This window comes from Fundulus heteroclitus, unplaced genomic scaffold (assembly GCF_011125445.2).
Source record: "Fundulus heteroclitus isolate FHET01 unplaced genomic scaffold, MU-UCD_Fhet_4.1 scaffold_63, whole genome shotgun sequence".
NCBI classification, from domain to species: domain Eukaryota; kingdom Metazoa; phylum Chordata; class Actinopteri; order Cyprinodontiformes; family Fundulidae; genus Fundulus; species Fundulus heteroclitus.
In genome coordinates, this window is record NW_023397066.1 from 764,327 (window position 1) to 776,016 (window position 11,690).

General features: G+C 38.7%; 1 protein-coding gene across 4 annotated transcripts in view; it reads right to left on the reverse strand.

The window, feature by feature from the left end:
- Positions 1-712: 712 nt before the first annotated feature.
- Positions 713-11,690, reverse strand: part of LOC105922213 (zinc finger protein 664) — a 41,654-nt gene continuing 30,676 nt past the window's right edge. Inside the window, exons 1-2 of one of the 4 annotated variants that reach the window (XM_012858104.3) lie at positions 6,678-6,976; positions 713-2,216 (exon numbers count right to left, since the gene is read on the reverse strand). In XM_012858104.3, the coding sequence (XP_012713558.2) occupies positions 1,252-2,216; positions 6,678-6,876 (1,164 nt within the window). In that variant the 5' untranslated portion in view covers positions 6,877-6,976 and the 3' untranslated portion in view covers positions 713-1,251. Of the gene's footprint in view, positions 2,217-6,430; positions 6,617-6,677; positions 6,977-11,690 lie in introns of those variants that run through there. The other 3 variants (XM_021313893.2, XM_036133494.1, XM_036133495.1) reach the window with 3 other exon arrangements.

Genomic DNA, 11,690 nt, shown 5'->3' on the forward strand with positions numbered 1-11,690 from the left:
ATCCGCGCTACATCCGGGTCACGGTGGTCGGCAAAAACAGTACTTGTTCCATCTACTACCATGACAAAACGGGTGATTTAGAGCGTACTTTTAGTTTATTTTTGGAATCTAAACAATGCCTATGACTTGTTGTGCTCCCGGTTGCCCACAGAGGCATTCCAAATCGTTGGATGTACGTTTCTGTCGTTTACCGAAGGATGAAGAAAGAAGAAAGAAATGGATATTTTCAATGAAAAGGATGCAGGCAGACAATCCCAATGGACTGGGGGAGCCATCATACCATGACAGAATTTGCAGTCTACACTTCATCTCCGGTAAATACAACTCAATTTTGCACTAGTCATTGTTCTACTTAAACCATTATATAAATAAAAAATTAGGATACATATTTAAGTCAAGATGTTAACGTTTGTTTCGTAATAATATACGTACATGTACAATGTATGCAAACCCTCTGGCATGAGTCTGTGAAAAGGATTAATAAAACAAAAACACCAAAATAATCCTTTGTGAACAATGTTTTTATTAATTAAATGCTTATTGTGGAATCGTAGTAATTTTCCGACTTTTAATTTAAATGCATGTACTGGGTTAGGCAGGGAAATCTATTGGCCAGCCCCACCAAGATTTTTTTTCACCAGCCGCCACTGCTGGCAACCTTCTCAGAGAACAAGCACGCTGCTCTAACCACTAGGCCACCACTCCCCGTACACACATAGGATCCAAGGCGTCTTTTAAGATGCATCTCCGCCTGTGAGGTTCACACGCTGCCCTATGAGGCCTGTGGGTCTAAAGAAAAAGAGGTTCTGCTTAGGTGCCTTAGCACTGAGCATTCTGGGATTTAGAGTTTTTATTCATCTTTTCTTCTCATCCATTTATAACTCAGGAACCACAAAGATCCAAAACCTGCTCTGATAATCTGATGAATACTCCCTTCATGCCTTCTTTTTAGTTATTTTCTTCTTCTGAGGAGATTGTGTACAAAGCTGGGTATTAATGTCCCCTAGAAGGCAGTAATGAAACAATGATTAATCTGAGCTCAACAGGTCTGTTTGTCCATGAGGTCCAAGCTGCCGGTGTTTACAGAATTAGAGACCTTTCTGAAACAAGCTTAAAGAAACCCAACATCTTCCATCCTAAACTTGTGTAAACAGATTGACTTTTAATTTTCTATATATGCTTTACTGAGAGAATACTACCAAAGGAAGCTAATGTATTTCTGACTGTAAACCTGTGAAAAAAGTGGAAAGTCTACTTCTCATTTTTGTGCTTTTGTTTCATGTGGAGATTCAGTGATTTAACTTGAACAAAGGTTTTGTCACACATTTTACAAGAATAAGGCCTCTCACCTGTGTGGTATCTTGTGTGAATGTTTAATTCAGTGCGGACAATAAAACCTTTTCCACACACATGACATAGATATGGTCTCTCTCCTGTATGAATTCTCTTGTGAATTTTTAAATGATCCTTTCGATGGAAAGTTTTCCCACATGTTGGACAAGGATAAGGTCTTTCACCAGTGTGGCTTCTATTGTGAACAGTTAAACCACCAATTTGAGTAAAACTTTTTCCGCATGTCTGACAAGAATAAGGTCTCTCACCTGTGTGGGTTCGATAATGCTGTTTCAAGTTAGACTTAGACTGACAATATCTCCCACAAACCACACACTGGAAAGACCTTTTCTTTATGTCAGTACGAGACTGAGTCTCTGACCCAGTGGAGCTGCTTCCTTCCTGATCTTTGGTCTGAACTACAGGAGAGATTTGAAAGGAAAGCTGCTCAGTTCTTGGTTCTCCTTCACCTTGCTGAAGAGTAGAAGTCTCCATCAAAGCGATGGACTGCTTCTGGACAAGCTGATCTCTCTTTTGACTGCTGCTGAGGTCCACCTGGTCCTGTTTAGTTGGTAAATGTTCTGATACTGTTTTTTCAAGTTTAAGCCATGACAAATCTGGTTCCTCTTTTACGTCTTCTATTAATGGACATTCTGATTCCTTTTCTCTTTCAAGTACATGGGGTTCTGGTTCTTCCTCTTTAATCCATAGAGTTACTGGTTCCCCTTGTTCTTCAGTCAGAGGAGGATCTGGTTCCATCTGTTCCTCTTCAGACCACTGAGGTTCTGCTTCCTCCTGGTCATGACTGGACCTTCTCCTCTGGTTGCAGAGCTGTTGGATGGAAGAAGCTTCCTCCTCCATGGAGACATGTGGCTTCTGGAGGTCTGTGGGCACAAAGAAAGAGATCATTAATATAATTCAACTGATGACTGTCTCATGCATCAGCCTGCTTGTTCCTGGAGATCCTGGACTGAAGGCGTCACACAGTTTATCTAAATTTTGTTCCTTACTAAAAAGGAAGGGAAGTGTGAAGAGTGAGAATCATGTTTGGGGTATTTTAACACCAAAGTAAGGACTTTGATGAAAAGTGAGGACCTTTTTTGGTCCTCACTTTTCTTTTGGGCTAGGGGTTAGATCTAGGACTAAAGTGTCAATTAGGTTTAGGTGAGGATTAGGTATATACTGGTAGAGATTAGGATTAGGATCAGGGTTAGGCCATAGAAAGGGTTTAAAATGAATCAAAGTCAATGCACAGTCACTCTGTATCTCAAATACATGTTTATGTGTAATTACTGGCTTATCTGATAATAATCTTACCTTGGTCTCAAGAAAGTCTAAATCACGTTTTCAAAATCCACATTCATCAGCAAAAAACATTTGCATGTGTAACTTCATTTATTCACAAAAGTATCAACTTCTCCTTCATAGTGAAATAAAGCAAATTAAGTGGAAGGAAATAATAGAAAGTAAATCGTGTTAACAAATGTACAATGTTGTGATTTAAATTTAAAAAATGCTAAATTAAAGTTTACCGAAACAAATATGCAGCTGCAAACAAAAAGACTTAGTTTACCACGGTTTGATGATGAACTGCAGCAACTAATGAAAAGAAGATTTATTAATAAAACAGATTAACAATCAATAAAGTTACATCTCTTTTAAGAAGATCAAAAGACAATTTCTTTTTTGAATTTGAGAAAATATGCAACGGGTAAAAAAGAAGTGTTGTGGAACACAATGGATAAACTCTGTGGAAAACAAAAGAATATAAGCAATAATTTACAGGTCAAAGTGGATGTTGAGTCCAAACTGAAAGCCAAATTGTTGTGAACATTTTCAATCAGTACTTTATGGATTCGGCGAGAAAACTACCACAACCTTTTCCGGTAACATGTGCTCCCCTTCAGCCTCTGCTTTGTGATGCTCCTACTTTTACGATGGTATCAGTTATTAAAGAGAAAGTAAAGTAATAAATCTAAATCAAAGGACTTTAGCTCCTGTTCTCACCAAAACATTTCATCAGTCTTTCATGGTTAACACTGGACCTTAAAAACAGAACATCCCAGCGGCCAAAAGGAACACCGAGGAAAAATCTGACACAAAATAAACCTGAAATAAAAGCTGCTCTTTTGTTCTTAAGACATAAAAATTTGTATGATTAAAAATGTGACATTCCCAAAAATGACTATAAAATCAACTGACCAGTCGCAGCTACATATTCAGAGCAATTAAAAAATATTTCCGTTGCTCTTTAGGTGCTGGGAAATTAAAAAAAAAAAAAATGTTTTTTTATCAAAACAAGACGGCAGTTTCAACAGCTCTACAGCTGGTTTAATTAAATCTTGCCATGAAAATTTACACTCGATGGTCGCAATAAAGTCATTTTTACCATCGGGCCGAGAAAACTTGAGATACATGACAATGATAATGATAAATTATGACAATGTTCATATTTACAGTCTTTATCCTACAATGTGAAATATTTACACACACATATTTAACAATTTATTCAGCAATCTAATTTCTACACTGTACATAACTCTAAGGACCTTAACTCTAAATGTTCATACTGTATATATTTTGAAACTTTGACATTTTGATATTGCTGCACTGGCTTTAATCTCGTGTTGAACATGTCCTGATCAATTTAGGAACGCCCAGATGATGATGTCATGTCTTTGGAAGCTTCTGATTGGTGTATTGACCACACTTGACCTGATTTGAGACACATGTGAGGTTTTAAGGCACCTAAAACACTCTTTAAGCCTCTTTATGTAATTTAACGTGATTTTTTTTATCATTAACTGTGGCGTCTCTCAGGTTTTGAAAAATCAGCCGACTATTTTAAAATCCCGCCGTGTGAACCAGCCTTTAGTGTCCCTTTTGGTTTAATAAACTATTATTGAATTATATAGAAATATCAGCTGCATATATCTGTAATGTCTATGTTTTTTACCCTGGATCTGTTCAGGGATTCTGCCCCACAGCATGTTTGTGAAAACTATTGTCTCAACGTTCAGGGAGAGGGTTTGGTCTCTACAGCTGATGTTAGCTACCATTACTTTTTTATTTGCTGTTAAATGTTAATATGATACTAGTATCAATATGTTGCATAACTACACAGTCATGAAAGTCAGGTAACAACTAAAAATTTTTTTTTAAATACCAGCAATCCAATTTAAGATCGCATCGAAAAGAATTATTTCTAAATCCTGAAAATCAGAACTGAATCTATTCCTGAAGTTTTAACCGATGTCCGGTCCTACTGCTGGGAGTCAGGGCAGTTATCCAAAGGAGAGCAGCCTAAAAGAAAGCCTGACCAGCCCTGCTGCTACGTCAGCTGGCAGCTATGAATTCAAGATACAGTTAATGGCATAACTAACTTTATGACTGCAAACCTCTTCTGTCCTACAACATTGAATGCAGCAAGAGGTAACACTGTTTCACCAGAGGGAACGCATGTCGCTCAGTGTAAGAGGAAACTGATCAAAACAGACAGAGCTGCTTTTAATCATATTCATAATAACATATTTCTTATTCATTAAAGAAAAACTAGTATTGTTTGCAGATCAACTCAAGAAGTTATGGTTTTGATATGAACACGATTGACTTGAAGGTTTTAAAGGCAAAGTGTCTCAGGAAGCCATTCCTCAGCTCTGAGGTCACGTTCCTCCCTTACCTTCCAACAGAGACGGTTCGGTCCTCAGCTAAACTCTGAGCCATGAGAAATGATGGTAAAGTGGTGAACTGCATGATGATTCCTCTCAGACGGTAAATTTCACACCATATCAGACTTTAAGCGTGGATCGTCTTCATCAAAGCAGTGTGCAGGTTGGTGAGGTTTGATCACAGGCAGCCTCCGAACATGGAAAAGGATTTTTTAACTTCTGCACAACTGGAAACCCTTCAGAGCCCATCAGGGTTGTAAGAGCAGCGGATTGCTTTTCAACATCCCGTGTCCAGGGAGCCTCTAACGGCCGGCTAGGAGCTTGGAGATACTGGAGATTCCCAAAGGTTGCAGAAGTTCTACTTTCCTGTCAGCTGTTGACTGTTTCAGTAGCAGAATGGTCAGAGACGAGCAGGAATCACTGACAGAGCTGAACTCAGAGTCAGAGGCAATCCTGTACGTTTTCTCCTAGAATGAATTAACGTTGAGATTCTTTGTTTCGCACATTAACTGTGTTTTTACTTTAAAATAAAGAAGTATTGGTTTGAATACGTCTGACAGTAGGAAGAAATAAATATGAGCATATAACTTATTCAATTATTTAGTTTGTAGGTAGGTTTTATGTTTCTTTGAGACATTTTATGGTTGACTCTAAAGCATTTTTATAACATAATACCATTTAATGTGACATTCTATGTCTTGCGCATAAAATTTTTTTTTTTGGTTCTATAAAATGGACGGGTAAATACTTTTAAATACTTGCATAAGTATGTAATGTTCTGCTGAACCACAGCATTTGGTTTTATTAGTGAAAGTGAAATAAGTCATTAAATTTTTTATTTTGTGGCTAATTATTTTTCTGTCATTTTATATTCACTTACTTTTCAGGTTACTGAATATGGCTAGAATGAATATGTGGAATTGAGGGGGGGGGGGTGGATAAGGGGCTTTTGGGGGAAAATGATACGGATTTCATAAATTCCATATTACTGCAATATTAACTCATCACCAGAGTTTGTGTAGCTGTACCCTTTTTTATTAAAATAAAAACCTGATGAATGGGAATCAGATTAGAAAAACGTTTTGCTACAGTTTGATGTTGCTAATTACCTAAAAACACAATTATACAGTCACACCAATTAAACACATTTACGGTTAATTCTTACATTTCCTCTACAATCAGTTTCTTCAGACAACCTTTAAAATACATCATACAGTCTTAATGATTTTAGCCTGGTTGTAACCAGGGGAAACTTTATGTATTTTTTTAAACTAAAACAGTGGCTGGTTCTAACATTTCTCACCAGCTTCAGCTGGAAGTGAGTTTGTTTTCCATCCAGAAGGTGATGGAGAAAATAAAGACATGCAGAAAAATCACATTTCACTGATCATTCAGAACCAGTTGCTCTGTCTGCTGATAAACATCTTTACCTGCAACATTTCTTCTTCTTCTGTGTTTACAGCATGGTTAGCATTAACATCCGCAGTCTGGACTGAACAGATGGTACCAGACATGTTCTGGTTCTGCTGCAGCCTTTCAGAACCATCAACCTCTGCAGCACCAGAGCTCTGAGTAAACCCAGTTGCTGTCCAGCCCTGTTGATCAACAGCACCTGCAGTTGCAGCAACTATCAGCAACTGCTCCATGGAACACATCAGCACCGTTATCCGGACCTACCAGAACTTTGTCTCTGCAGCTCCATGGCGGTTCTGCTCAGCTTTAGTTCTGGTTTCCAGCTGATAGCCATCATCCTGCGGAGACCATGGAGCTCCTCCTCGTAGCGGACGATGGTTTTCTCAACCTCTGAGAAGATTTCTTCAGCAGCAGCAGTTAGTCGCTCTCTGATAAACTCTCTCAGATGCTGAACTGAAGACATTGTTGCTGAAACTACGCAGAGATTCAGCTGACACTCCACAACACAACCGTCTTCCTGCTGAGTCCACACACGCTGCTGCTGGAACCTTTTAGTTTCACTTCCGGTGGACGTCACTGAGACAAAGCAGCTGATTGGTCCATCTACCGCCCCCTAGTGGACTGGGGAGGAGCAGCAGCTCGGCGGCAACATCCATACAGGAGTAGACCCCGCATCGACCGCTTTCACCTATGTGCGCTGACGGGATTTGGGGGCGCCATCTTGGGGCGGTCAACAGCTCAGCTCAGTGTAATGTTGACCAGGCGCAGAATCAACTATAACTCGTTGAATGTTAAACTAATTTTCACGTTTATTTTGCTTAAAACGTTAAAACTAGAGCTATTATAATAAATGGTCCAATGGGTTTAAATAGTCTTAGTGGGGTTACCAGAAATAGAATATTCTGACAGGATGTATGTATGTGTCAAAACACAGCCACTCATACATTTTTATAAGTTTTCTATTACTATATAAGCAAACATGTTCTGATGCCTTCACTGAGCAGATGCAATTTTGGAGAGACTAAGTCACAAAGACTTGGACGTGTAGACCTGTATCTCTCTACCTAATATTAGAAAACTCACATTCTAATCAAAAGTATAATCAATATATTTTCATCTTACTTGTGAAAAGTTTTGATGCTGAGGCATCATTAGTGTGTTCAGCTTGAATCAGCAGGATAGGGTAGAAGGTCGACCGCCCCAAGATGGCGGCTGTAATTCCTGCGCAGCGACAGTCAATGCGGGGTCTACTCTTATATTATGTCTATGGCAACAACAGACTGCTTGGCGTACAAATCCATACTAAAAGTGTACCTACGCCAAGAAAAATGAAAATTGCGTACGCCAGAAAGCACATTCAGATTCAATAACCATGCGCACGCTATTTCACCTTATAGATCACATCTACACCTGAACGTCTGGTACGAGGCTCCTCTTCAGGTTCCGCCCAGATTCAACCACAAACAGTCGATGCAAAGCACCTCGTGAATGTTAATGTTGATTAAAATTGGTGAAATGACAACCACAGAGATAAAACAAAGGAAACTGTGAAAAAGAGAGGAGAGGAGTTTATAAAATGTGTAAATTAGAGGTAAAAGGACAGATGTTGTCTACAAAGAACATGTTAGAAAGTAAACATGATTATAAACCCAGATGACAGCCTCACACTAAGCTTCATGTTGAAATTCCTCTGAGGCTATGCGTTCAGATATAATCTGACCCCCCACCACCAAAAATACGTTTAAGAAGCTGACGGGAAACTGGACTGAGCGTTGCATGGCGAGCACAACTCTGCGTTCTGAGGTTTGGAACCAGAACCTGTGGATTTTAGCCACTGTTCCCTGTAGTTCTAGCAGAACGCAATGCTCAGTGTCTAAAGCAGCATCGTCATTATTAGTCAGAAAAACTTTCAATTTCAATTCAATTCAATTTTATTTATATAGCGCCAAATCATGAAACATGTCATCTCAAGGCACTTTACAAAATCAAGTTCAATCATATTATACAGATTGGGTCAGATTATACAGATTGGTAAAAAATGTCCTATATAAGGAAACCAGTTGATTGCATCAAAGTCCCGACAAGCAGCATTCACTCCAACTATAAGCTTTGTCAAAACGGAAAGTTTTAACATTAGTCTTAAAAATAGATAGGGTGTCTGCCTCACGGACCAAAACTGGGAGTTGGTTCCACAGGAGAGGAGCCTGATAGCTAAAGGATCTGCCTCCCATTCTACTTTTAGAGACTCTAGGAACCACCAGCAGACCTGCAGTCTGAGAGCGAAGTGCTCTGTTAGGAACATACGGGGTAATCAGAGCTCTGATATATGATGGAGCTTGATTATTAAGGGCTTTATACGTTAGAAGGAGAATTTTAAATTCTATTCTTGATTTAACAGGAAGCCAATGAAGGGAGGCTAAAATTGGAGAAATATGATCCCTCTTGTTGATTTTCATCAGAACTCTTGCCGCAGCATTTTGAATCAGCTGAAGACTTTGAACTGCATTTTGTGGACTTCCTGATAGTAAAGAATTACAATAGTCCAGCCTTGAAGTAACAAATGCATGGACTAGTTTTTCAGCATCACTCCTGGACAGAATGTTTCTAATTTTGGCGATATTCCTGAGGTGAAAAATAGAAACTCTGGAAACCTGTTTAATATGAGATTTAAATGACATGTCATGGTCAAAAATAACACCAAGATTTTTTACTTTATTACCAGAGGCCAAGTTAATGCCATCCAGATTAAGTGATTGGTTAAGAAGTTTATTTTTTGAAGACTCTGGCCCAAAGATTACAACTTCTGTCTTGTCAGAATTTAAATGCAGGAAATTTAAAGTCATCCAGCTTTTGATGTCATCAAGACATGACTGCAGTCGAAGTAACTGATTGGATTCATCAGGATTTATGGATAAATATAGCTGAGTGTCATCAGCATAACAGTGGAAATTAATCCCATGCTGTCTGATAATTTTGCCAATCGGAAGCATATATATAGTAAATAGAATTGGTCCAAGGACTGAACCCTGTGGTACTCCACAAGTGACCCTAGAGTTTGAGGAAGATTTATTATTAACATGAACAAACTGGAATCTGTCCGACAGGTAAGATTTAAACCAGCCTAATGCTTTTCCCTTAATCCCTACAGTATGCTCAAGTCTTTGTAGGAGAATATTGTGATCAACTGTATCAAATGCAGCACTGAGATCTAACAGGACAAGTACAGACACAAGTCCATTATCTGAGGCCATGAGCATATCATTAGTGACCTTCACCAGAGCTGTTTCAGTGCTATGATGAGCTCTGAAGCCTGACTGAAACTCCTCAAGTAGGTCATTACTTTGTAAATGTTCACATAGTTGATTAGCAACTACTTTCTCAAGAATTTTAGATAAGAAAAGAAGATTAGATATAGGTCTGTAATTTACTAACTCATCTTGATCAAGAGATGGTTTCTTAAGTAAAGGTTTAATAACAGCTACTTTAAAAGCCTGTGGTACATATCCATTTACCAAGGATAGATTAATCATGTCTAAAATAGGACCACTGATCAGAGGGAATACCTCCTTAAACAACTTGGTTGGGATTGGGTCTAACATACAGGTAGAAGGTTTAGATGAAGCTAAAATTTTAGATAGCTCAGAAAGCTCTACTGCTTTTAAACAGTTCAGACACTGCGCAGGTTCTAAGGATTCCTCCAATGCTGCCTCACTTACTGAGGACGAGGTAATCATGTTTGGGAGGATGCCAATTATTTTATTTTTATGAGAATCAATTTTATTTATGAAGAATCCCATAAAATCATTACTGCTAAGAGCTAAGGGAATGGATGGATCAACAGAGCTGTGGCTCTGGGTTTGGCAACTGTACTGAAGAGAAATCTAGGATTATTCTTATTCTCCTCAATTAATGATGAAAAATATGCTGCTCTAACTCTGCGAAGGGTCTTGTTATACAACAATAGACTGTTCTTCCAGATTAGGTAGGATTCCTCTTGGTGTGTAGAGCGCCATTTTCTCTCCAATTTCCTAACATTGTGCTTCAAGGAACGCAGCTCTGAATTAAACCAAGGAGACAGCTTCCTGTGAATAATCACCTTCTTTTTCAAGGGAGCTACATTGTCTAATGCAGAACGCAATGACGAAGTCATACCGTTTACAAAGACATCTATTTGTGAATGGTAAGAAACAACATTGCTGCCATCTACAGGGCATTTCTGCAATACGGAGGATATTAAAAAGGGGACAGACTCTTTAAGTTTTGATACAGCATTATCCGATACAGATCTACTATAATGGAACCCTCTTTTGGGGGTGGAGAACTCAGTTAGATTAAACCCAAATGTTATTAAAAAATGATCAGATAGGACAGGGTTGTGAGGAAATACTGTTAATTCTTCACAATCAATGCCATATGTCAGCACAAGGTCTAAAGTATGGAGCCAAGAGTGCGTCGGTTTATGCACATTTTGAGCAAAACCAATTGAATCTAGGATAGTTTTAAAGGCTACACTAAGGTTATCACATTCTGTGTCAACATGGATGTTAAAATCACCCACTATAATAGCCTTATCAGTATTTAACACCAAATCAGATAAGAAATCTGACAACTCATCCAAAAACTGAGTGTAAGGGCCTGGTGGACGATACAAAACAACAAACAGAAGAGGTTTTATTGCTTTGCAGTTTGGATGAGGGAAACTGAGGGTTAAATGTTCAAAAGAACTGTAGTTATTAATTGGCCTGGGACTAATTAATAAATCAGACTGAAAGATGGTTGCCACTCCTCCTCCTCTTCCCACAGATCTGGGAATGTGGAAATTTGAATAATTGGAGGGAGTTGACTCATTTATACTAATGTAGTCCTCTTGTAGCCAGGTTTCTGTGAGACAAAACAAATCAATATGTTTATCAGAAATCAATTCGTTAACTAACAAAGTCTTTGGAGGGAGAGACCTTATATTTAATAGACCACATTTAATTGTTTTATTTTTAGGTTCAAGGTGAACCGTATTGATTTTTATTAGGTTTTTATGATTTGTTCCTTTTAGATAAGTTTTTGATCTGTTAAGTTTTGGCCGTGGGAAAGACACCGTCTCAATAGGATAATGGATGGGTAACAGTACAGAAGCTGCAGAGAGGTGTGTTAAACTACGGCTCTGCTTCCTGGTCTGGACCCTGGGTTGTCAGCATTTAGGAGGACTAATAAATCCGGCCAGATTTCTAGAAAGAAGAGCTGCACCATCCAAAGTAGGATGGATGCCGTCTCTCCGGATCA